Source organism: Nilaparvata lugens, chromosome 14 (assembly GCF_014356525.2).
Source record: "Nilaparvata lugens isolate BPH chromosome 14, ASM1435652v1, whole genome shotgun sequence".
NCBI classification, from domain to species: domain Eukaryota; kingdom Metazoa; phylum Arthropoda; class Insecta; order Hemiptera; family Delphacidae; genus Nilaparvata; species Nilaparvata lugens.
The window spans coordinates 18424165-18451991 of record NC_052517.1 but is presented as its reverse complement, the minus strand read 5'-3'; the positions used below and the strand labels follow the sequence as shown (position 1 = coordinate 18451991).

General features: G+C 34.8%; 2 protein-coding genes across 3 annotated transcripts; one reads left to right on the top strand and one right to left on the bottom strand.

The window, feature by feature from the left end:
- Positions 1-1522: 1522 nt before the first annotated feature.
- On the bottom strand, positions 1523-14852 carry LOC111063716 (ras-related protein M-Ras). Of its 2 annotated transcripts, XM_039440988.1 has the most exons (7): positions 14608-14852; positions 11631-11874; positions 10748-10901; positions 9660-9822; positions 4772-4931; positions 2439-2959; positions 1523-2333 (listed from the first exon to the last, which is right to left on the bottom strand). In XM_039440988.1, exons 2-5 carry the CDS (start codon positions 11830-11832, stop codon positions 4833-4835), a joined length of 618 nt encoding a protein of 205 aa, XP_039296922.1. In that variant the 5' UTR covers positions 11833-11874; positions 14608-14852; the 3' UTR covers positions 1523-2333; positions 2439-2959; positions 4772-4832. The 2 variants fall into 2 exon arrangements, with proteins under 2 accessions (XP_039296922.1, XP_039296921.1); XM_039440987.1 differs by lacking the exon at positions 1523-2333 and having other exon boundaries at positions 2375-2959.
- Positions 14853-15131: 279 nt separating this feature from the next.
- On the top strand, positions 15132-27817 carry LOC111063232 (cell division cycle-associated protein 7). The gene is made up of 5 exons (XM_039440986.1): positions 15132-15418; positions 16904-17148; positions 21597-21854; positions 23105-23231; positions 24969-27817. Exons 1-5 carry the CDS (start codon positions 15347-15349, stop codon positions 25125-25127), a joined length of 861 nt encoding a protein of 286 aa, XP_039296920.1. The 5' UTR covers positions 15132-15346; the 3' UTR covers positions 25128-27817.
- Positions 27818-27827: the final 10 nt, after the last annotated feature.

Below are 27827 nucleotides of genomic sequence, written 5' to 3'. Positions count from 1 at the left end.
AAACGAAATTTGTATCTGAACTACTCAATTGATTAACTCGGAATTTTTCAAACAGATTATAAATTTATCAAGGATGGACATAGGATTGATTTTATTGATTATGAGTCATTCGTGTGTATCTATCCTTAACGTATAAGACGATTCTCTCCCTTATTTAATTAAATTATAGACTATATTGAAGTCTACGTTATAAATTATGACAGTGGAGAAAGATAGAAGAACAACGTTGCCGTAGTCGCAGTCCACGTTTAAATTAAATTAAAAACATTAGAGAATTGAACACAAAATAAAATAAAGAGAAGAGATAATTTTTGGATAGTAGTTCTCATCGAATTTCCTTCTAGCTGTTAACCCTGTTGTCAATGTCAGCAGTAGCAGAAGTCTTCGGGGTGATTTACAGCATTTATTTAGGATTTTCGTTAAATAATAATTATAGTGTAAAGTTTCAGCTATTTTACATTATTTAAGAATGTTTCATTTTCATTTCATCAACGAAAAACGTTTCTTATTTCTTCGTTCAATTCTTCAAGATTTCATTACCTCAAGATCTAAAATAGACCCTAGTGGAGCACGGGTTACCTACTATAGTGAGGTCCACGTTATAATGGCACTGGAGAAAGATAGGAGAACAACGTTGCCGATCTCCTCTTCTTGTCAATGCCTTCTATAGACGGTAGCTGATACAGGTTTAACTGTTCATTCTCATTTAAAATAGACAATTATATTTAGTTAAGCTATAAATTATATTTTCAAATAATTTCATAATGAATTTTCATAACTAAGATGAAATATTTTGTTGATTAATGATTGATTCTACATTGTTAAAAGTCGATCTGATAACAGAGCAAAGCGAGGAAGAGATAGCGCTATCAGCTTTGTTGAATGATAGACAAGGATAGCAATACCATTACTAATCAAACACTGTCATTATAACGTTATAATGGCAGTGGATAAAAATAGGAGAATAGCGATGCCGATTCTCTGCATTAATTAATTATATTTCTACACTGTCAAAAACAAAATTGGCATCGTTGTGGACCTAGAAAAGGATGGTACAACCGACTTTGTCGAATGATAGACAAGGATAGCAATACCATTACTAATCAAACACTGCCATTATAACGTGGACCTCACTATAGCAGGTAACCCATGCTTCGCAAGGATCCAATTAAAAACTTTATATACTGAGATCTTGGGAATTTGAAATAGGCCTATAACCATACTCGGTGAAATTGAGAATCTGTGTGCAAAATTTCAAGTTAATCAGTTGAGTAGTTGAGACGTAATGATGAGTTTCTTACACTAAACATGTATTATGACGAATCTTCCCTTTATCATATTATATAATATAATCGCATGCTACTGACATATATATCACAACATATAACTAATCTAAACGAATCCTGTTTTATCGGGAAATATTGGACTACCTTCATTGCTTTTAAAATTTAGAGTGCCGGTTGTACAAAAGCCGGTTAAATTTAATTCGTGATTAATTTCCACGAGAACCAATCAGAGAAGCCGTCTTTTCAAAAACGCCTTCTCTGATTGGTTCTCGTGAAATTAACTACGGTTAAAAATTGACCGGCTTTTGTGCGACCGGGCCAGAATATATTATTTGACTCAAGATTTTTTATCAATCAGTATTATAGTGTGAGATTCGACTGTTAACATTGATTGAATAATCAATGTTAAAACAATGATAATCAATTTTAAATAATAATAAAATTGATGTTATTTATAATTAACAATATTAATATTTATAAAGAAGGAAAACTTAAACTGAATCTCACTATAATGAAGTGCTAAAGCAATGTATTTTCGCTGAAAACTAGTTGATAACAACAAAAAAACAGTTTCAACAGTGAACCCGTTGATTAAACAAGATTTCGAATCTTATGAACCTAGATGTTTTTCGTTGAAAACTAGTTAATAACAACAAAAAACCCGTTGAATCTGAAAACCCATTTCAACAGTGACCCCGTTGATTCAACAAGATTTCGAAACTTATAAACCTAGATGTATTTTTGTTGAAAACCAGTTAATAACAACAAAAAACCCGTAGAAACCGAAAAACTGTTTCAACAGTGATTCAACTAGATTTCGAACCTTATAAACCTAATGAAGCGCTTCACAATAATTATTTTTCACAGATCAAAGTTAATTTTTGGAAGTTAAAACAGTGATTCCCGTTGATTCAACTAGACTTCGAACCTTATGTAAACCTTTTTAAACCTAAATGTATTTTTGTTGAAAACTAGTTGATAACAACAAGGAAAAAACTCGTTGAAACCGAAAAACTGTTTCAACAGTGATTCAACTAGATTTCGAACCTTATAAACCTAATGAAGAGTTTCACAATAATTATTTTTCACAGATCAAAGTTAATTTTTGAAAGTTGAAACAGTCATTCCCGTTGATTCAACTAGATTTCAAACCTTATGTAAACCTTTTTAAACCTAAATGTATTTTTGTTGAAAACTAGTTGATAACAACAAGGAAAAAACTCGTTGAAACCGAAAAACTGTTTCAACAGTTATTCAACCAGATTTCGAACCTTATAAACCTAATGAAGCCTTTCACAATAATTATTTTTCACAAATCAAAGTTAATTTTTGGAAGCTAAAACAGTGATTCCCGTTGATTCAACTAGATTTCAAATGTAACAAACCTTATATATCTTGATAGGGCGTTTCACAATTTGATTCGTTTTTTACAAATTCAAAAGTTAAAACTGAACAAATGCATAATGTCTCGAATATTTTTCAATTCAAACACTTTTGTATAAAAATATGTTCCTAAAATAACTATAAATATCGGTTCACCGTACGTTTTACATAATAGCTTCTTGTAAATGCATTAGTATAATATTGTTTAACCTTGGTTGATTCATACCTTTATTGTTGGAAACATGGAGTAAAATGTTGAATTTTCTGGTCAATTTTTTCGATTCGACAACCTACAAAAATACATAAAATTTATTAAATTAGAAGCAAAACTTACGGAACTATAATAAAAAATCAAATACATTAAATTTATTAAATTAGAAGGAAAATTGATCCAAAAATAAAATAAAAACATCGTATTTAACAATGTAGAAATATAATTCATTAAATTAGAAGCAAAACTGATGCAAAAAAAAATTAAAAAGATTGTATTCAACAATGTAGAAATATAATTCATGATGCATCACAATATAGCCTACCGTGTTTAACCTTCCGGCAGTCGCGCTGTTGTAAAAAGTACAACAGTGTCAGTTTTTTGTTGTACAAAACTATTGAATGGGGTGGTGTCAGTGAATGAGTCACCTATGCATTCCAAAACTTCCCCCATCACTCCACTGAGTTGCAGTATCAACCGAGCAATGGTTCAGTTTTTAGGTGCCATTTAGTCGCCACAGTGCATAACATAGGGAAAGACTGTATACGGCGACTGTAAACGAACCAATAACACAGAATTGATGGCTTTGCTTGATTTACCTTATTGGGCTATGAAATGGTAATCATCCAAATGTTCATAGGCGAAAAATAATCCAATAAGATTGAAAAATAATTATACAATTAATTAATATGTTTTGACAGTAAACAGAGTACATAACACTTGGAGAATTGGATGTTGTATAAAATACAACACGCGACTGCTCGTGTGATTGAGTAGGGCGCGACTACCGGAAGGTTAATCTCAACAATTATGGAAATTTATTATTGAATTATTGAAAAATATAATATGCTCTTGACCAATAAAATATAATTAAAGATGATTGTATCTCGATCCATTTCGAAAACTATAGTGAGGTCCACGTTATAATGGCAGTGTTTGATTAGCAATGGTATTGCTATCCTTGTCTATGATTCAACAAAGCAGATAGCGCTACCTATCTCTAGCTTTGCTCTGTTTCCAGATCGTCATTTAACAATGAAGAATTGATAATTAATTAACAAAATATTCCATCTTAATTATGAAATTTTTGAAAAATATAATTTCTTGCTTAATTGACCGAGCGAAATGAGGTCTAAGATTCAAGTCGACGGTTTGGCATTTCTCTTAATGTTTAAATGTTTATATGTCGCGCATTTACGGCGAAACCGTAATGGATTTTCATGAAATTTGACAGGTATGTTCCTTTTTAAATTACGCGTCGACGTATATACAAGGTTTTTGGAAATTTTTCATTTCAAGGATAATATAAAAGGAAAAAGTAGCCTCCATACGCCAATATTACCGTAAAAATCAGACTATAGAATTATTCATCATAAATCAGCTGTGTAGTGGACTGTAATACTACCCGTTCAAAAACATCGAACATCTTGAAAATGTATCTTTCCATCAACGTTGTAGACAGTTGCAGCCAGACCTGATAACAGCGCTCACACTCACATTCCGGGACGACACGTCACGGTACGATAGGACAGAAAGCTCTATGTTTATTTAGGATTTTTTCTAGACATTATAAATTGAAAAATTATTTATTAATTTTTGAGAAAACATGACAACAGGTCAATGTAACTTACTGAGCGCGAGGTCTACTGTTCACAGAACTACTGATAAAATGAAATTGATTAGGCTATTTTAAACGAGAATGAACAGTTGATATTACATCAATAAACCTGTATCAGCTATAGAAGGCATTGACAAGCCTGAGGATCGGCAACGTTGTTCTGCTATCTTTCTTCACTGCCATTATAACGTGGACCTCACTTGAAATGGATGCATTCCATATGCGATAATGCATTCTGTAGATGAAACAATAATAGTATTTTACTTTTCTCACCTTTAGTGCTTTAACTGGCAGTTAGTTGACAAGTGGTTCTCTCTCTTTCTCTTTCTCTCCTTTATAATAGGACACATGACTTCATTCTCCGTCTCCTTCTACTTCTTCTTCGACTCTTCTCCAATTCGGCCGGTGGTTGATTGCGGATTATTCTTACAACCTGAAAACAGTAAATAAGAATGAAAATACATTATCTTTCTACAAGATGTACTCATTTCAAAAATTGGCATTTCTTAAAGTAATAAATCTGGTGTGGCGCACTCACATAACTTTCCTTGCCGTTATAAAAATTTATCACCTGACGCTTGTGTTCACGTGCATCTCAAGTCTACTATTCAAAGATCTGAGCCAGCTGGTGACAGGACAACAACACTGGAGACACACGAAGTCTGCTATCTCTTCATAGTGAATGATTCAATAGAATCAACAGTTGCCAACAGTTTGCAATTGAATAATCACATTTTCTCAAATTTCGAGCTTATTTTCAATTTTAGGTGAAAATGTTACTAAACATTAAATGTAGAGTTCTCATGCTCAATCTACTCCACTCAAAAGTTCTCGTTTAAATTGTATCTGAAGCCTGATAATTGAGAATCTAAAATTAAACTTTGCATAGATGGGGTGGTGCTCCTGAAATTTTTACAGATATGGGACTTGTGGCAGTTGATAGAGCTTATCAATGACTATTTTTGGTATAAATTTGATCAAAATCGTTGGAGCAGTTTTCGAGAAAATCGCAAAAAAAACCTGTTTTTGCCAACATTTTTGCCATTTCAGCCGACATCTTGAATCGCATTTGATCGAAATTGTTCGTGTCGGATCCTTATAGCATAAGGACCTTAAGTTCCGATTTCAAGTCATTCCGTTAATTAAGAGGAGGGATATCGTGTACACAAACACACATACACTCATACACACCCACACACACATACCGACCAATACCCAAAAACCACTTTTTTGGACTCAGGGGACCTTGAAACGTATAGAAATTTAGAAATTGGGGTACCTTAATTTTTTTGGAAAGCAATACTTTCCTTACCTATGGTAATAGGACAAGGAAAGTAAAAATGCAAAATGGACTACCTTTATACCAATCGATAGAGAAAGTTTCAAAGTTTTTTTTAAATGCCTTACAAGTGTTTAATATGGTCTCCGGCTGCTGCACGATCTGCGGAACCGTATTACTGCTGCCGTGCACTCAATAACACCAGATACGCTTTCTCGCGTGTGGCACGAGTTTGGCTTCCGCGAAGATGTTTGCCGTGCAGCAGCCGGAGGACACATTCAACACTTGTAAGGTATTAAAAGAACTTTCTCTTTCCATTGGTATACAGGTTGTCCATTTTGCACTTTTACTCCATTTTTGTCCATTTTGCTTTCCAAAAAAAATTAAGGTACCCCGATTTCAAGTTTTCTATACGTTTCAAGGTCCCCTGAGTCCAAAAACATGATTTTTGGGTGTTGGTCTGTGTGTGTGTATGTGTGTGTGTGGGTGTGTGTGTGTGTGTGTGTGTGTGTGTGTGTGTGTGTGTATGTCTGTGAACACGATAACTCCATTCCTAATCAACCGATTGACTTCAAATTTTAAACTTAAGGTCCTTATACCATGAGGATTCGACAATAAGAAATTCAATAAAATTCAATTCAAGATGGCGGAAAAAATGGCGGATAATTACTAAAAAACCATGTTTTTCACGTTTTTCTAGAAAACGGCTATAACGATTTTTTTCAAATTCATACCCTGTATAGTTATTTATCAGATCTATCAACTGGCATGAGTCTTTTTCCTGGGAAACTAATGGGGGGTCCACCCTATCCTTGAGAAATGGACTTTGTAACCTCCATCTCGTGCATGAGGTAGGTAGGTAGGTAGAGCAGTTTATAAAAAGTACACAGTCATAGTCAAGATATTTCATCTGTAGAACAGCTGTTTTGACGACTTTAAAAAAAAATCACCTAATTTCACAATTTACACGAAGGAAAAAGTACTCTGAAAACAATAATTATATATACACATATACAGTAGTCTGATCGTAGTTGCAAATAATATGTTGCCGCCAATAATTGTCATGATGTTATTCCCCTAAATTATTCTCGTTTGAGAATGAGGCTTACAGTTCAATGAGCAAGGAAAGTTGTGTGAGTGTACCACACCAGATTTTTACTTTAAGAAATACAAATTTTTGAAAATGGGTCCATCATTTAGAAAGATCCTGTATATAAATAAATTGCTTAAAAAGCAGTAATTTTAAGGGCTGGTACCGAGCTCGGGATTTAGCTAAGTTCTAGACTTCAAACAGCTGGAGTCAGAAAATTGGATTTTCAAAACGGGGCGTAGTCGCAGTTTTTATAACAGTAGTCGCAGTTTTTATAACAGTAGTCGCAGTTTTTATTTTCTCATTTCTATAATAGGAAACGTTTTTCCTTGACGAAATTAAACATTCCTAAATACCTCAAAATAGCTGAAAGTTTACACTATATTCTCTTTAATTTATTTTGTGTTCAATTTTCTAGTTTTTCGAAATTTAATCAGTACCTCGGTATTTAGGAGGTCCTGATTTAATTGAAACGTGACTTTGACAATCACTGCGACTACGCCCCGTTTCGGAAAGCCAATTTTCTGACTCCAGCTGTTTAAAGTCTAGAACTTAGCCAAATCTCGAGCTCAGAAACCGGCTCTTAGTCAATTTATATGGAAAACAAGATCATAAGGCTACACTCACATTGAATACAAATATCTATCATAAAATTCCAGTGAAGCAAAATGTATTGATATAATATGTTACTCTATAAAATGATACAGAACTTGCAAACTTTGAATTAATTCTACAAATCATGAGATATCTTTTTTCCCTATGGTATCACCACAAAATGATACGATATTGTCACAACATGTTAAAGTATCATCTCAACTTGATACACAACACCATAATTTGATACAAAACTTGCAATCTTTGAATTAATTCTACAAATCATGAGATATCTTCTTAAGCTATCTTTTCTCTATGGTATCACCATAAATGATATACAGTATCACCACAATATGATACAGTATCAGCACACATGATACACAACAATATAATTTGGTACAAAGCTTCCAAATTTTGAATGAACTCTACAAACTATGTAATATTGTCTCATGCTATCTTTTCTCTATTATAACACCATAAATGATACAGTATCACCTTGAAATGATACAGTATCACCTTGAAATGATATATTATCAACACAAAATGATACAGCTTCAACTCAACTTGACACACAACACCATAATTTGATACAAAACTTGCGAACTTTGAATAAATTAATTCTACAAACCATGGGATATCTTCTTATGCTATCTTTTCTCCATGAGTATAAGAAGTTATAATATGAGAAATATATTGAAAAATTCTATGGAATTCATGAGTTAAATGACCTCATGGGTCTCAATATATGCTATACCCAGAGACTGAGCCAAATGATACAGTATCACAACAACATGATACAGTATCATCTAAACTTGATACACCATAATTTGATACAAAACCTTCAATCTTTCAATGAATTCTACAAAACGTGGGATATTATTCCTATGCTATCTTTTCTCTATCACAATAAATTATGATACTATACAGTATCACGACATAATGACACAGAATCACCACAAATGATACAGAATCACCAAAATATGATACAGTATCAACACAATATGATACAGTATCATCTCAACTTGATACACAACACCATAATTGGATAAAAACCTCCAATCTTTCAATGAATTCTACAAACCATAGCATTATATTCTTATGCCATCTTTTCTCTTTGGAAAACTGATATTTGGCACTGGTCTCAATATAAGCTATACCCAGAGACTGAGCCAAATGATACAGTATCATCTCAACTTGATACACAACACCATAATTTGATACAAAACTAGCAAACTTTGAAGGAATTCTACAAAACGTGGGATATTATTCCTATGCTATGTTTTCTCTATCACAATAAATTATGATACTATAGAGTATCACGACATAATGACACAGAATCACCACAACATGATACAGTATCATCTCAACTTGATACACAACACCATAATTTGATACAAAACTTGCAAACTGAATGAATTCTACAAACCATCTTCTTATGCTTCCTTTTATCTGTGATTAAACTAAGTGATGTGTGAAATATATTCAAGAATTCTATGGAATTCATGAGTTCAACTGACCTCATGGGTCTCAATGTAAGCTATACCCAGAGTCTGAGCCAATTGACACAGTATCACAACAACATGATACAGTATCATCTCAACTTGATACACAACACAATAATTTGATACAAAACTTGCAAACTTTCAATTCTACAAGCCATGGTATATCTTCTAAAGCTATCTTTACTCTATGCTATCACCATAAATGATATAAAGTATCACCATAGAATGATACAGTATCACCACAATATGATACAGTATCAACACACATGATAAAGTATCACCACAACATGATACAGTATTATCTCAACTTGATACACAACACCATAATTTGATACAAAACTTCCAAACATTGAATGAATTCTACAAACCATTGGAATTATTCTTATACTATCTTTTCTCAATGGCAAACTGACCTCATGGAAAGCTTGATCTACATTGAGCAGAGGATCTTTGGAACTGGTTTCAATGTAAGCTATAACCAGAGACTGAGCCAAATGATACAGTATCAACACAACATGATACAGTATCATCCCAACTTGATACAGAACAACATAATTCGATACAAAACTTGCAATCTTTGAATGAATTATACAAACCATGGCATATCTTCTTATGCTTCCTTTTTTATCTATAATTAAACTAAGTGATGTGTGAAATATATTCAAGAATTCTTTGAAATTCATGAGTTCAACTGACCTCATGGAAAGCTTGATCTACATTGAGAGGTGGATCTTTGGCACTGGTCTCAATGTAAGCTATACCCAAAATCTGGGCCAAATCTCGACCTGCCTCCTCAGTCACTCTTCTGGCATGAACTAGGTCCACCTTGTTGGCTACTAAGAGCATTGGGAAAGTATCTCTGCAACAAAATTACATAAATTTATAAATTGTATAAGATATAATATTATTCAACACAAATCTATAATATAATGGAGGAAAGAATTGGCTTATAGTTGTAGGGGATAGGAAATTCACGAATGATGCATCATCACGTCTTAACTACTCAACTCATTAACTTGATTATTCAACTCAAATCTACAAGGTGCACCAGAGAAACTTACTTATTTGAAAAAAATCCTAAGCGGGGAGCATCTGGAAGGGGAAGTTCCCAAGTTTATCCTCCCTCAAGTAAGTAGCCATCATGCTCTGGTCTAGAGAGCAGCGGGCCTTCGCAGTTGAGAGCTTCTTTTCTAATGGTCGATCACTTGTTGTTTCTACGCAACGTGCTATCCGCGCTCGATTTGAAATGCCTACTCACAGGCTCGTTCCAGGCTGCGGTTAAATCCCTGGTTTATGTCGATCGACCACAGACCATAGCACACCTCAAGAACCGGCTTATACACAAAGGGGATGGGAAATTCACGAATTCCTTAGGTATGTTAAGGAATCAACGTCTCAACTCTCTCACGTCTCAACTACTCAACTGATTAACTTCAAATTGTGTATTTATAGATTCTTAATTTACCGAGGAAGTTTATAGGTCTATTCCAAATTCTTCATGATTTCAGTAGGTCAAGTTTTTTGTCAAGTTTTCAATTGGACCCTTGCGGAGCACGCATTACCTGTTAGTCTATCTTCTATAACATAATAAAGGAAAGAATTGGCTTATACAGGTAGGGGATAGGAAATTCACGAATGACGCATCATCACGTCTCAACTACTCAACTCATTAACTTCACATTTTGCATATACATTCTTAATCCACCGTTAATGATTATACCGAGGAAGATATCATGAAATATTTTTTTGAAGGCCGTGCCATATAAAGCGGTTTTTTCACTCACCTGTCTTTGACCTGCAGAATCTGAGTGTGAAAATGTCTGATGTTGTCGAAACTCTGCTTATCAGTGACAGAGTAAACCAACATATATCCATCTCCGTTCCTCATGTATTGTTCCCGCATAGCGCTGTACTCTTCCTGTCCTGCTGTGTCCAGAACTGAAATATATTCAAATAAATAAATAAATTGTTATTCTTTATTGATTCATACAATCAAATTAAATCAAAGTTTATTCATCAAAAACAATTACATTACAAATTAGAATACTATAACAATTAAAACAATGAAGTTTTATGGATTGAATAATTTCTTAATAATAGGTAATAGGCATAGGTAATTCAATGAATAAATATAGTAATTCTGTGAACAGTAGACCTCACGCAGTATTCTCATCCACAAGTACCTGATTGAAACTATAGACCTTATGGAAATACAGCAATAGACTGGCTTCTCCACACATCTGTAAAATCACTTGTCAGCTGATTTATGATGAATAATTCTATAGTCTGATTTTTACTCTAATATTGGCATATGAAGGAGGCTCCTTTTTCCTTTTATATTATCCTTGAAATGCACATTTTCCAGAAACCTTGTATATACGTCGACGCGCAATTTAAAAAGGAACATACCTGTCAAATTTCATAAAAAATTTCTAAAAATTCTAAGTCAAATTTCTATTACCGTGTTTCGCCGTAAATGCGCAACATATAAACATTTAAACATTAAGAGAAATGCCAAACCGTCGACTTGAATCTTGGACCTCACTTCGCTCGGTCAATTAACTCCTCCTTGGAGTTGTTCTATATTTGAGGAGTAATTTTCAGGGGAATGTATTGTAAAATGTAAACTTGCTGAAAATAAAATGAATTACTGTATATTTGCCTCACCATCCAGCACACAATAGCTGCCATCCACCTCGGTGTGCTGCAGATAACTGTCCTCGATTGTCGGGTCATAATCGGTGACAAACAACTTCTGGAAGAACTGTATGGTGATACAACTCTTGCCCACACCTCCGTCTCCCACCACTACCAGCTTGTAGGTGGGGAGGTTGTCGTTGGGTGTCGCTCTGCTACCGGACGCTGTCATTGTGCACCCCTGTGCGCTGCGGCGTCTACCTATTGTGGCACCCTGCAATCGAAAATTGCTCGTTCAATCGATGCACGTATTAATGAAAAATGAAATAATTAAAAAAAAATTATCCGAAAAATGAAAAACTCAAGTTTTCTGTGGGTAAGGGAAGAGAAGAAGGAGGAGGAGGAAGAGGAAGAGTGGGAGATGATAAAGATACAAGTTATCCGAAAAATGAAAAACTCAAGTTTTCTGTGGGTAAGGGAAGAGAAGAAGGAGGAGGAGGAAGAGGAAGAGTGGGAGATGATAAAGAAGGAGAACTCTAATAATTTTATAGTTGTCTATAGGACGCTGTCATTGTGCACCCCTGTGCGCTGCGGCGTCTACCTATTGTGGCACCCTGTAATCCCAAATTGCTCGTTCAATCGATGCATGAATTACAAGTTCACTGAAACCTGGGAAACTGGCATTTTAAGTTTAAAAAATGTGGGAACAGGTCGAGGAGGTGACGTTGGAGGAGGAGGAGAAGGAGAAGGGAGAAGACGAGGAGGGAGAGGAGGAGGAAGAGGGAGATGAGGATGAGGAGGAATAGGAGATGATAAATAAGGTTATATGTGGGAAGATTGTCGATTGGTGTCGCTCTGCTACCGGACGCTGTCATTGTGCACCCCTGTGCGCTGCGGCGTCTACCTATTGTGGCACCCTGCAATCGAAAATTGCTCGTTCAATCGATGCACGAATTACAAGTTATCCGAAAAATGAAAAACTCAAGTTTTTTGTGGGTAAGGGAAGAGAAGAAGGAGGAAGAGGAAGAGTGGGAGAAGATAAAGAAGGAGAACTCTAATAATTTTATAGTTGTCTACCTATTGTGGCACCCTGTAATCCCAAATTGCTCGTTCAATCGATGCATGAATTACAAGTTCACTGAAACCTGGGAAACTGGCATTTTAAGTTTAAAAAATGTGGGAACAGGTCGAGGAGGTGACGTTGGAGGAGGAGGAGAAGGAGAAGGAAGAAGACGAGGAGGGAGAGGAGGAGGAAGAGAGAGATGAGGATGAGGAGGAATAGGAGATGATAGATAAGGTTATATGTGGAAAGATTGTCGCTTGGTGTCGCTCTGCTACCGGACGCTGTCATTGTGCACCCCTGTGCGCTGTGGCGTCTACCTATTGTGGCAGCCTGCAATCGAAAATTGCTCGTTCAATCGATGCACGAATTACAAGTTATCCGAAAAATGAAAAACTCAAGTTTTCTGTGGGTAAGGGAAGAGAAGAAGGAGGAAGAGTTTGTAATGATAAAGAAGAACTCTAATAATTTTGATAGTTGTCTACCTATTGTGGTACCCCGCAATCACAAATTCAATTCAATTCAGTTTATTTCCAAAAAACATAATACATGAATAAGAAATACAATATACAACATATTTTGGCATCCCCCTACGAGACTATCCATCTGTGTGTAGGGGGGAGTTCCACTTTATACATAATAAGCTTAATCTGCTCATAGAAGTAAATAATAGAGAATACACTTATATTGTGGATGTATTATTAATATTCTGATTATAAAATAGATAATACATTGTGCTGATGTATATTTAAGAATGAGTATGTAGGAATATGTATGTAGGAATAAGTATACTTAATACATTGATTGATTAGTAGAATAAATAAAAAAGGAAAAACAATATTTTATTGAAGATCGCAGTGGCAGGGATTCCAGAAATTCTCAGAAAAGAGACTGAAAAAAGCATAAACCGGAAAGGGAAAACAGTCAAACCGGTTATATCAATAATAAAATAAATACCAATTGTCTGGAAACCTTGAAGTCGTGTTGGTCACCAAGCATAACGAGGTTGGAGTAATTGCTCGTTCAATCGATGCAACGAATTAGCAGTTTACCGAAAACTGAGAAACTAGGATTTTTAGTTTAAAAAAGTGGGCAAAGAAGAAGAGGATTAGCAGTAGGAGGAGGAGGAGATGATGAAGAAGAAGAAGAAACCTGGAATTATGTTTATTATTAATAATTATTACCTATAATTATTGAAGGTGGGAGATTGTCATTGAGTGTCGCTCTGCAACCAGACGCTGTTAATGTGTGGACATGTATTGGTGGTCCCTAATACAAAACCCACGTTGAGATGTGAACTACATACCCACAACACTCAAAACATAAGACATGTAAACATAAGATCTGCCACAACACCACTTTACGAAGACTTCAAAATCCCATTCTATACCGGGATTTTTTTTAATCTTCTGCCAAAAGGATTTAAGAATGCAGCTACAACTCAAGAACAAAGATTCTGAAAGAGCCTCAATAATTATTACAATAATAATATCGAGTAACCTGGCTGGCTCAGGTCTGGTGTCAGAGTTTTCAGGTCTCAATTAATCAATTTCAGGGCTTCTGACAAAACTTAACTGATTACTAAATAATTACACAGTTACTATTACTTAGTATCTGGATAAATTGCCATACTCTGACAGACCTGAGCTAGTCTGGAACCGTAACTTTTTGACGACTCCTTAGACACAGGATCGTTGGGAGGACCAAAGAAGTAAGAAATAAAGTAGCAAGTAGGTAATTTATAAAAATATTAATAGCAATGTAATAGGTAAAGTAATGTAGGTAGGTAATGTATCAATAACTAACATAGGTTAGCATTTAGTACACAATATTGCATCTAACTACAATCAACTTAATTATAAAATAACATTGAATTGAGATGTGAAACATACCTCTTGTTTATAAAATAAAGCAAATATACTAATTTATCAAGAAAACAGCACTCACCTGTAGAAGAACAAGCCAGTTTATCCAAACAAAATTTAGGAAAGATTGTTGGGGATTGCAATGATTGGTTTTACAGAGAAAAATAAAAGTGCTTCATGGTCCGTCAAAACAGTTCAACAGTTCTAGAATGACTTGATTAAACATACTTCAGTTGAAAAGACTTTTCATTGGATAATAAGAAATTAATTGAGGATTATTCTATTGTACAGTTACAACAAAAATTGAATGCTGATAATGATAGCAGACGACAGATGTTAAGAATTTTGTACACAGCCAGCTTGATTTTGTTTGATATTCATTTTTCAAATCTGCCTCAACGTCAACTTCAGAATTTATATAAAGAAAAAGTTTATAAATTAAAAATAACGATTTTTTGGCAATTATATTCGATTTTCTCAAATAAGAATATTATGAATCTTTTTCTTGAAAAAATTATAAAACGGCTTAAAACGATAATTCAATCTATCGACATAACAGTACTCGATACTCGAAGGATCGATTCGTTGACTGCCAAAAAAAGTTTCGAATTTTTGGTTCGGTTCGGTTCCAGACAAAGCAGAAAGCATGCATGCCTGATTTCTCATGACTGTCTCCTACTTTTAAGCTAAATTTAAATCTATTTTAATCCAAATTCCAATTCTTCAATTTACAAAAAAACTTTATTCTCAAGTTTCTTTGCATTCTCCGACTATTAAATCAATTATATTTGATATTTTGGAAATTTAAAACTAGCTAAAAGATGGCAGGAGACGACGATAACAACGACTTTTTGAAGACTATAGAAGAAAATAGAAAACGCAACAAAGCCATTGTAAGTTGGATAATTGATTAATATTGTTTATTAATTGTTTCACATGAAATATAAATCGTCAAGTACATATTTTTGGTGCATTAACAGATCAATTTTTCACATTCTAACCTAAAATTGTTGTTGCGCGGGAATTCAGCTTTTTCTTGATAAGTTAGCTGATACATTAATTTACATTTTGATAAATTTGTTAGTCAGTTTTATCTGAATCCTCTACCCATTACAAAAACCTACATGTTCCATGGGTTATTTAGCCATTTAGAATTCCTAAATATTATGGTACCATTTTTATTATTTTTTGTGCTTATAATATAAATATATGGTAAAATAACATTATTATGCTATATCAATTCTGTTTTAATTTATTAGTTCCTTTCAATATAGGCCTAATCTCGTTTTTGCTCAATTAATCTACTATTGTGAGCCATTATATATTAGGCCTATTATAAACAACTCTATTTCGTGTCAGTGAGACCCGGTTGCACAAAAGCCGGTTAAATCTTAAACGTGAATAATTCCATGAGAGCCAATCAGAGAAGCCGTCTCATCAAAAGACCTTCTATGATTGTTCCTTGTGAAATAAATCACGGTTAAAATTTTACTGGCTTTTCTGCAACCAGGCATGAAAGTCCAGTCATACCCCTTATATTATTACTTTCCTTGCTCTATTACCATAGCCTAGGTAGGTAAGGAAAGTATTGCTTTTTGAAAAAAAATTAAGGTACCTCAATTTCTTAATTTCTATACGTTTCAAGGTCCCCTGAGTTCGAAAAAGTGGTTTTTGGGTATTGGTCTATATGTGTGTGTGTGTGTGTGTGTGTGTGTATGAGTTTATGTGCGTCTGTGTACATGATATCTCATCTCCCAGTTAACGGAATGACTTGAAATTTGGAACGTAAGGTCCTTACAATATAAGGATCCGACACGAACAATTTCGATCAAATGCGATCCAAGATGGTGGCTAAAATGGCGAAAATGTTGTCAAAAACAGGGTTTTCGCAATTACTCGAAAACGGCACCAACGATTTTGATGAAATTCATACATGAAAGTCATTAATAAGCTCTATCAACTGCAATAAGTCCCATATCTGTAAAAACTTCAGGAGCTCCGCCACATCTATGCAAAGTTTGATTTTAGATTCTCAATTATTAGCCTTCAATTTAAACAAAAAAAATAATGTCCAGTAACATTTCCGTCTAAAATTGAAAATAAGCTTGAAATTCGAGAAAATGTGATTATTAAATTGCAAACTGTTGGTTCTATTAAATCGTTCACTACAAAGAGATAGCAGACCTCGTGTGTTTCCAGCGTTATTTACCTATCACCAGCTGTCTCATATCTTTGAATAGTAGACTTGAGATGCGCGACAACACTTGCGATATGTGATCAATTTTCATAACGGCAAGGAAAGTTGTGTGAGTGCGCCACACCAGGTTTTACAGTTGAAAATGACTCCCACTATATTCCATTTTGCAATTTTTTCTCAGATCGAACAGTCATTGGAAGAATTCTACAAGCAGTATCCGGAAATGAAGGAGGAGGCTGAAGCTAGGAAGAATGATTTCAAGTCACAGTTACCAAAGGAACTGCCGAGAGTTGGACCTCGCCGCAAGACACTAGATCCGTCTTTCTCCGTCGCTGGCATAAAGCGAAGCAGAAAGGCGGTCAGTATGACCCCCACCAGACGATCGGCTAGGTTGTCGGGAACTGAAGTCAGCTTTAATCATGAAAAGTAAGTTATTATCATAGAGAAACAATAGCTTAAGTAGATAACCCATGGTATAGGGCGTTTATGTCGCAACTTTTACTGTTATCTCAAGCACATTACTGTCGATTATTGTCGATTTTTACTGTTTTGACCGGGTAAGAGTGTATGAACGGCACAATATGAGAGACTACCAGCGTCATAAAGCTTCACAGGAAAGAAATACATGGACTATTGGCTTGAGATAGCATAAGAAAAAAATCTGGTGTGGTACACTTACACAACTTTCCTTGCTCATTGAACTGTAAGCCTCATTCTTAAACGAGAATAATTTAGGGAATAACATAATGACAAATTTAAAACTACGATCATACTATCTATATATATAAAAGCGAAATGGCACTCACTCACTGACTGACTGATTCACTCACTCACTCGCAGAACTTAAAATCTACTGGACCAAAAACGTTCAAATTTGGTAGGTATGTTCAGTTGGCCCTTTAGAGGCGCACTAAGAAATCTTTTGGCAATATTTCAACTCTAAGGGTTGTTTTTAAGGGTTTAAAGTTCGTCTTTTAGCATGTATATTCTTCTTATTCTCTTAATTATAATTGAAAAATGTCCATACCATATGTTAATATAGAACTATAATCTAGAGAGAGTATCTTTTTGAAAGTTGTCAACTGGTAACTAAATTAAAAATTTTGTCAGATTGGCATTAAGTTGAGTTGACTTTGTTAGGTTGGCAACAAGTTGAAGATTGAAATGCATTTATCACGGAAAAATTGATTGGGCACTGCTACTTCAATCATGGGAATATTACTAGCCGTCAGGCTCATTTCGCTCGCCATATCCGTTTAGCCAGACGTTTAGTCTGGACCCCCGACTGGATTGTCCTAACATATGATAAAAATGCTCAAATGAAAAATGCAGGCGAGCGAAGCGAGCCTGCTGATCTCATTCTTGGACGATCCAGTCGGGGGTCCAAGGGGCGGAGCCCCCTGGCTAGACGGATATGGCGAGCGGAGCGAGCCTGACGGCTAGTATTGTATATAATATTGTTTTCAGATACATTTTCCTTTGTGTAACTTGTGAAATTTGATGATTTTTTAAAAGTCGTTAAAACAGCTGTTCTACATATAAAATGTCACGACTATGATGTGTTCTCTTGAATAAACTGCTCTACCTACCTACCTACCTCAGGCACGAGAAGGAGGTCCATGTCTGAAAAATGGGGATCGTTAGAAGACCCTCTGTTAGTTTCCCAGGAAGGAGACTCATGGTAGTTGATAGAGTTGATGATTCTAGAGAATGAATAACTATACATGGAAATTAAAAAAAAAATTTTATTTGAAAATCTATTTTCAAATTTACAATTTGAAAAAAATCGGTCATGTCATCTTTGAGAAAAACGTGATAGAAATTCAACAAAATTCATTTTTCTCAAGAATATTAAGGAGCTCCTGCGATTTTCTCAGAAATGAGACTCATGTCAGTTGATAGAGCTTATGAATAGGGTATAAGTTTGAAGGAAATTGTTAGAGCCGTTTTCGGGGAAAACCGTGAAAAACATGGTTTTTTAGTCATTATCCGCCATTCTTTCCGCCATCTTGAATTGAATTTTATTGAATTTCTTACTGTCGGATCCTCATGGTATAAGTATCTTAAGTTTAAAATTTCAAGTCAATCAATATTAGGAATGGAGTTATCGTGTTCACACACACACATATATACACACACACACACACACACACACACACACACACACACACACACACACACACACACACACACACACAGAGAGAGAGAGAGAGAGAGACCAACACCCAAAAATCATGTTTTTGGACTCAGGGGACCTTGAAACTTATAGAAAACTTGAAATAAGGGTACCTTAATTTTTTTACTTTCCTTGCCCTATTACCAGGTAAGGAAAGTATTGCTTTCTGAAAAAATTAAGGCACCCCAATTTCTAAATTTCTATACGTTTCAAGGTCCTCTGAGTCCAAAAAAGTGGTTTTAGGGTATTGGTCTGAATATGTGTGTGTGTGTGTGTGTGTATGTGCGTCTGTGTACACGATATCGCATCTCCCAAATAACGGAATGATTTGAAATTTGGAAATTAAGGTCCTTACAGTTTAGGGTTCCGACACAAACAATTTTGATCAAATACAATTCAAGATGGCGGCTAAAATGGAGAAAATGTTATCAAAAACAGGGTTTTTCGCGATTTTCTCGAAAACGGCTCCAACGATTTTGATTAAATTTTTACCTAAAATAGTCATTGATAAGCTCTATCAACTGTCACAAGTCTCATATCGGTAAAAATTTCAGGAGCTCCGCCCCATCTATGCAAAGTTTGATTTTAGATTTTCAATCATCAGGCCTCAGATACAACTTGAACAAAAAAATTCAAGTGGAAAAGATTGATCATGTAAATCTCTACAGTTAATGTTCAGTAACATTTTCACCGTAAATTGAAAATAAGCTCGAAATTCGAGAAAATGTGATTATTCAATTGCAACTGTTGATTCTATTAAATCATTCACTAAGAAGAGATAGCAGACCTCGTGTGTCTCCAGCGGTATTGTCCTGTCACATGATAAGCTGGCTCAGATCTTTGAATAGTAGACTTGAGATGCGCGTGAACACTAGCGTCAGGTGATCAATTGTCATAACGGCAAGGAAAGTACTAGAATGGTAAAATGGTAAAATACCTACAGGGTAGGTAGGTGCCTCTCATCAGGGAGTAAGTTTACACCCATTTCAAGGAATACCTGGAAGGGTTACCTGCTATAGTGAGGTCCACGTTATAATGACAGATTGATTTTGGTGTTGCTATTCTTGTCTATCATTTGACAAAGCGGGTAGTACTATCCTTTTCTAGCTCCGCAATGATGCCAAATAAGTTCTTGACGATGTAGAAATATAATTAATTAAGGCAGAGAATCGGCAACGCTGTTCTCCTAACTTCATCCACTGCCATTATAACGTGGACCTCACTATAGTTATTTTTTAATACTTTCATAGTGAATTTACATAATTGAGATTAAATATTTTGTCAATTAGTTGAATTTCTACATTGTTGATAAACGATGTGGCAACATCGCAATGCGTGAAAGTGATAGCGTCATCTGCTTTGTTGAACGATAGACAAGGATAGCAATACCATTGCAAATCACACACTGCCATTATAACGTGCACCTCACTATAGTGAATAAATTAATGTTTTATTACAGTAGCAGAATAGAAAATCAAATGCCTTACAACGTAGATTATTTGACATTGTAATGCATTTGATGGTCTCTTCTGATACTTCAATACAACATTATTTTATTAATGTATTTAAATATTTATTCATTACTAGCCGTCAGGCTCGCTTCGCTCGCCATATCCGTCTAGACAGGGGGCTCCGCCCCCTGGACCCCCGACTGGATCGTCCAAGAGTGAGATCAGCAGGCTCGCTTCGCTCGGCTGCATTTTTCATTTGAGCATTTTTATCATATGCTAGGACAATCCAGTTGGGGGTCCAGACTAAACGTCTGGCTATACGAATATGGCGAGCGAAGCGAGCCTGACGGCTAGTAATATAATATTCCCAGGATTGAAGTAGCAATGCCCAATCAATTTTTCCGCGATAAATGCATTTCAATCTTCAACTTGGTGCCAACCTAACAAAGTCAACTCAACTTAATGCCAACCTGACAAAATTATTAATTTAGTTGCCAGTTAACAACTGTTTCGAAGAGGTAGCTCTATCTAGATTATAGTTGTATAGTAACATATGATATGGAAATTTCAATTATAATTATTAAGAGATTGGGAAAAGAAGAATATACATGCTGAAAGACGAACTTCGAACTTTTAGAAATCACCCTTAGAGTTGAAATATTGCCAAAAGATTTCTTAGTGCGCCTCTAAAGGGCCAACTGAACATACCTACCAAATTTATTTATTTGTTGATACAATTACAAATCATATGAATATGATCGGGATAGAACAACAGGCATAGCCCAAAACTATTCTGTTCCCAAATTTTGATAAATAATAAAATGTCCAAAAATAGGTTCTTACTGAAAAAATTTAAAGTTCAATTTCTGTCCAAAAACATATATGAGCTAGAAATTTTGAATTTAGAATGATTAAAATACCAAATTGTAGTCAAATATTACACTTAATATTATCGCACTTTGAATAAATTAAGTTATTTCAGAAAATTTTGAAGCCAAAAAATACACACATCTTTCCACTAGGCATTTGAACGTTTTTGGTCCGGTAGATTTTTAGTTCTGCGACTGAGTGAGTCAGTCAGTGAGTGCCATTTCGCTTTTATATATATAGATAAGTTTAAGGGAATCATATTAATCAGCATATTCAACATTGTAATGCATTTGATGGTCTCTTCTGATACTTCAATACAACATTCATATATTTAAATATTTATTCATTATTTATCAATTTATTCATTAATTTCGCAGCGACTCCTTGGCTGATTCGGCCTCCAATACAGACTCATCAGATGACGAAGATGCGCCCAGATTTGGCAGGAAACGCGGCAGGGTGTCGTTGAAGCCACTCTCTGAGCTGAAAGCAAGACGAAGCACGGCTGGATCCAGAGCTACCAAAGTGCCCGAGTTACCCGTTGAAGAAGTTAGCGACAGACTCTTGGCGAAAATTGCCACAAATAGCCGAAAAGAGTATTGTTCAGTGAAGGGCACCACTTGTCATCAATGCAGGTAAGTTGTAATCGAATTTTAACTAAATTAGTTGAAGTTCTTTTTCTACTAATTATTACTTTCCTTGCCCTATTACCATAGGTAAGGAAAGTACTGCTTTCCGAAAAAAAATTAAGGTACCCCAATTTCTAAATTTCAAAAAAGTGGTTTTTGGGTATTGGTCTGTGTGTGTGTAACTGTGTATGAGTGTATGTGCGTCTGTGTACACGATATCTCATCTCCCAATTAACGGAATGACTTGAAATTTGAAACTTAAGGTCCTTACAGTATAAGGTTCCGACACAAACAATTTCGATCAAATGCAATTCAAGATATCGGATAAAATGGCAAAAATGTTGTCAAAAACAGGGTTATTCGCGATTTTCTCAAAAACGGCTCCAACGATTTTGATCAAATTTATACCTAAAAAAGTTATTGATAAGCTCTATCAACTGCCACAAGTCCCATATCTGTAAAAATTTCAGGAGCTCCGCCCCATCTATGCAAAGTTTGATTTTAGATTCTCAATTATCAGGCTTCAGATACAATTTAAACAAAAAATTTCGAGTGGAAAAGATTGAGCATGAGAATCTCTACAAATAATGATGAGTAACATTTTCACCTAAAATTGAAAAATTAAGCTCTAAATTCGAGAAAATGTGATTATCCAATTGCAAACTGTTGGCAACTGTTGATTCTATTAAATCATTCACTATGAAGAGATATCAGACCTCGTATGTCTCCAGCATTATTGTCCTGTCACCAGCTGGCTTAGATCTTTGTTTATAAGTAGACTTGTGATGCGCGTGAACACTAGCGTCAGGTGATCAATTCTTATAACGGCAAGTAAAGTTGTGTGAGTGCGCCACACCAGATTTTTTTTAAAGCTTCTTTGTATTTAGTTTTTTGGTAAATTCATTCATTTATTATAATTTCTTCGGCATTATCATCGGACTATCGGCTTCAGTTAACACTCACATTTGCAATATAAACGCCCTATACCATGGCATATCACCACAAATTATACAGTATCAACACAACGTGATACAGTATCATCTCAACTTGATACAGTACCATCTCAACTTGATACACAACACCATAACTTAATACAGAACTTCCAAACTTGAATGAATTCTACAAATCACAATAATATCTTCTTATGCTATTTCTTCTCTATGATAAAACTAATAAATATTCAATATGTAATTTTTATATATAGATGTAAGAAAGTTGTGATTAAAATATTTAATTTAATTTTTTTTTAATTTCAGACAAAAAACAAAGGACACAAAGTCGGTGTGCAGATCTGGCAAATGTGTTGGAGTGAGAGGGATGTTCTGTGGAGTCTGCCTTAGAAACAGATATGGAGAAGATGTAGCTGAAGTATTGAAAGACCCGGTCAGTATTCTCAAATTAATAATAAAACACTATAGTGAGGTCCACGTTATAATGGCAGAGTTTGATTAGCAATGGTATTGCTATCCTTGTCTATCATTCAACAAAGCGGATAGCGCTATCTCTTTCTCGCTTTGCTCTGTTGCCAGATCGGCTTTTAACAATGTAGAATTAATAATTAATCAACAAAATGTTCCATCTTAATTATGAAAATTCATTGTGAAATTATTGAAAAATATAATTTCTTGCTTAATAAGATATAATTGATTATTTTGTACGAGAATGGACAGTTAATATTACATCAATAAACCTGTATCAGCTACCGTCTATTGAAGGTATTAACAAGACATAGGATCGGCAACGTTGTTCTCCTATCTTTCTTCACTGCCATTATAATGTGGATCTTACTATAAATGTTTTACAACGTTGCCGAACCTCTGTCTTGTCAATGCCTTCTATAGACGGTAGCTGATACAGGTTTATTGATGTAATATTAACTGTTCATTCTCGTTCAAAATAATAAATTATATTTTATCAAGCAATAAATTATATGTTTCAATAATTTCATAATAAATGTTCATAGTTAAGATGAAATATATTGTAAATTAATTATTAATTCTACATTGTTAAAAGACGATCTGGCAACAGAGCAAAGCGAGAAAGAGATAGCGCTATCAGCTTTGTTGAATGATAGACAAAGATAGCAATACCATTGCTAATCGAACACTGTCATTATAACGTGGGCCTCACTATAGTAATGTAAGCAGAGTATAAGATATGAGTCTTGGTATTATATAGCCGAAACATGTTGCTAAATAATTTTAAAAAGCGTACTTAGATTTCTATTTTTATTCATAGATCATTTTCTAATCTATCTTCTTTCTATGATAGAGGAGAGATATATTTGAGGGTTAAAGGTACATTTTCGTTTGTGCGTAAACTTCCGCAGTGGACGATGACAAACATTCTTGACATTCATATTTTCCAAATTTCAAGTGTGCTTAACAGCTCAAATAACTTTTCATTATTTGTGTTTATTTTTCAAGAATCAAAACATTTCTAATAGTATCAACATATCCTATCATATTAAGCGAGCAATTTCTGTATGTTTGTTTATATTTTTATATCTGGTTATTCATGTTCAACGGATCTCGAAAAATGCTCTAACGATTTTCACGAAATTTGGAACATAGTAGGTTTATGATATAAAAATTCGATTGCACTAGGTCTCATCCTTGGGAAAATTCGCTGAACGACATTAAAAGAATAATTCATCCTTGGTTGAAACAGCTGAGACTTACGTCGTCTGTGGATAGTAAAAAGTGAACGATTGATTCTGTGGAAAATCAAAATATCGCATCCCCGAAATTCATAAGATGACGTATAGCCAACTGTGAAATATAAACACGATCATTTTAGAGAATTGTGTTCTGTTTATCAATAAATAAACATTACGAGCGAAGCTCGGTGCCCCGATATATGTCATTTAAAAGTATAAACTCAATCTCCCTCATTATAACAAAATTGAACGTAATCTTTCAGGCTATGTAGACAAATTGAAATCTACCCAATGTGAGATTCTCTCCCTGTCGTGGTCGACGACGGCATTCACGCACAAACCAAAACGCAGCTTTAGTGAAGAGAGGGCCTACTGCGCCCTAACTTCGCCCTACTAGGTCAAAAATAAAGGCAGTCATTCTATTCTATGATAAAATTAATTAATATTTTAATTGTTTACAGAATTGGTCCTGCCCACCCTGTAGGAATATCTGTAACTGCAGTATCTGTCGTACTAGAATGGGCAAAATGCCGACAGGGCAAATGGTGCCTTTCATCAGGGAGCAGGGATACACCCACCTCAAGGAATACCTGGACAAACATCCGGAGGATGATGAATAGAGGAGCAGGAGGAGGAGGATAAGAAGATGGAGGAGGAGGCGAAAGGAGAAGATGAAATCTGTTATGTAGTTGAGTAGTTTTACAAGTTGAATGTTTTCATAGTAGGTCATACCATAGAGAAACAATAGCATAAGTAGATATCCCATGGTATAGGGCGTTTATGTCGCAACTTTTACTGTTATCTCAAGCCGATTATTGTAAATATTTACTGTTTTGACAGGGTAAGAGTTTATGAACGGCACAATATGAGAGACTACCAGCGTTACACAGCTGTATGGAAAAGAACTACGTGAACTATCGGCTTGAGATAACAGTAAAAGTTGCGACATAAACGCCCTATACCATGGGATATCTACTTACGCTATTGTTTCTCTATGGTCATACATTATAGTTAGGAGGGGTTGAAGGAGAAGAGGAAGAAGAAGAAGAGGAAGCAGGAGAAGAAAAAGAGGAGGTGAAGAAAAAGACGAAGTGAAAGGAGGGGAATTAAAATTTGTTATATAGTTGACTAGTTTACAAGTTAAATATTTTTATAGTAGATCATACAATAGAGTTAGGAGGGGTTGAAGGAGAGAAGAAGAAGAAATAGAACGAGAAGGAGACGAAAGAGAAGGAGAAATGGCAGGAGAAGAAAAAAGAGAGGTAGAAGAAAAAGAAGTGAAAAGAGGAGAGATAAAATTTGTTATATAGTTGAGTGGTTTACAAGTTAAATATTTTCATAGTTGATCATACATTGGAGTTAGGAGGTGCAGGAGAAAAGAAGAAGAAGAAGAAATAGAAGGTGCAGGAGAAAGAGAAGAAGAAGAAAAAGAAGAGGAAGAAGGAGTAGGAGGAAAAGAAGCAGTAGAACAAGGAGCAGGAAAAGAAGAATAAAAAGAAAGAGAGAAGAAGAAGATAGTGATGATGAAGAAGAAGAAGAAAGGGTAAGGAGGAGAGAAAAAAAAGGAGAAAGAAGGGAGAAGAAGATGAAATTTGTGATGCAGTTTTACAAGTTAAATATTTTCATAGTAGATTATACATTGGAGTTAGAAGGAAAAGGAGAAGTAGATGATGATTATGAAGAAGAAGGAGAAAGGGTAAGGAGAAAAATGTTTTGATGTACAGCTTTTAAACTAGCTTTCCTTTACATTATATTTTACTTTACTTTATATTTTATTAGGATATGATACACATTTAGTAGATCAAACATTAAAGCGTTGGAGAAGGAAGAGTTGAAGAAGAAGAAGAAGAAGAAGTAGAAGAAAGAGAAGTAGAATTATCCAGCTTCTCATTTGAGATGAAGAATTAATTGAGTAGATTTGATTAAGTAATATTCTAGATGCTTAGTACAAAATATTTTTTGGGGTATTCAGGGTTTTATCTTATATATTTTTGTGCTATTCATTAGTTTACCTTGTATATATTTTTACAATATTATGTGTTGTGTAAAGAATATTAAAGTTGTGTTTGATAGAATATGGTGATCCAAAGTTATGATGAAGTGAGAAGGATGAAGTAGGAAAAAGGGTGGAGGAGGAGGAGGAAAAGAAGAAAAAGAAGGAGGAGGAGAAGAAGAAGAAGAAGAAGAAGAAGAAGAAGAAGAAGGAGGAACAGGAGAAAAGAGTGAAGATTAATTGAAGATAAGAAGGAAGCTGTGTAGTTTTGATTAAGTAATTCTCAATGCCTAGTACAAAATATTTTTTGAGCTATTCAGGGTTTTGTCGTAAGTATTTCTGTGTTTTTCATTATTTTATCGTGTATATATTTTTACAATATTATATGTTGTGTAAAGAATAGGAAAGTTGTGTTTGATAGAATATGGTGATCCAAAGTTATGATGAAGTGAGAAGTATGAAGTAGAAGAAGGTGAAGATGAAGAAGATGGAGGATGAGAAGGAGGAGGAGAAGAAGAAGAAGGAAAAGAAGAACAAGATGGAGGAGGAGGAGGAGCTGAAGAAGAAGGAGTAAAGGAAAATTTAGCTAATAATAGGAATAATAAGAAGAGACCAAAATTTGTCAAGTAGTTTCAAATTTTTTAGTATTCGACAAGTAATATTTTTGTTACCCCTAATTAAGTTCTAGGTTTTTAGCTAATTTTGTTTAGAAAATAATGAGACTGAAGTAAACTAAATAAGTTACTGTCATCAACTACTGATAATAATTATTATTAAACAAAAATTCAAATTAAGAAAAAGATTAAGAAGGTTTTAACGAGGGACGTGGAAAGATTGTGATGGGAGAAAGGAAATATACGAAGAAGAAGAGGAGGAGGAAAAGGAGAAGAAGAAGAAGAGAAAGCAAGTAGTAGGAGAGGAGAAGAAGAAGAGAAAGCAAGTAGTAGAAGAGGAGAAGGAGAGAAAGCAAGTTGTAGAAGAGGAGGAGGAGAAGAGAAAGCAAGTAGTAGAAGAGGAGAAGGTGAAGAGAAAGCATGGAGTAGAAGAGGAGAAGAAGAAGATGATGACGATGAAGAAGTTTTGAACAAAGGATGTGGAAAGATTGTGATGGGAGAAAATAAATAAACGAATAAGAAGAGAAAGCAAGTAGTGGAAGAGAAGAAGAAGAAGATAAAGAAGTTTTAGATGCTTTATTACAAAATATTCACCATTCAAGTAGGCATTGTTGAGTTTATTCTTGATAAAGTAAATTAAAATAAATAGATGCATAAAGTCGAATAAGAATGAGTTAGTTCAAATGAAAGGAAAGGAAAAAATTGTTGAGTTT

Bases quoted from the DNA above. Each gene is read 5' to 3' on its own strand.
- LOC111063716 (XM_039440988.1), bottom strand. From the start codon at position 11,832: ATGACAGCGTCCGGTAGCAGAGCGACACCCAACGACAACCTCCCCACC. The intron at 10,902-11,630 runs GTGAGGCAAATA...AATATATTTCAG, and splicing joins CAGCTATTGTGTGCTGGATG to TTCTGGACACAGCAGGACAG. The intron at 4,932-9,659 runs GTCAGTTGAACT...TACTGTTTTCAG, and splicing joins TAGATCAAGCTTTCCATGAG to GTTGTAAGAATAATCCGCAA.
- LOC111063232 (XM_039440986.1), top strand. From the start codon at position 15,347: ATGGCAGGAGACGACGATAACAACGACTTTTTGAAGACTATAGAAGAA. The intron at 21,855-23,104 runs GTAAGTTGTAAT...TTTTAATTTCAG, and splicing joins ACCACTTGTCATCAATGCAG to ACAAAAAACAAAGGACACAA. The intron at 23,232-24,968 runs GTCAGTATTCTC...AATTGTTTACAG, and splicing joins CTGAAGTATTGAAAGACCCG to AATTGGTCCTGCCCACCCTG.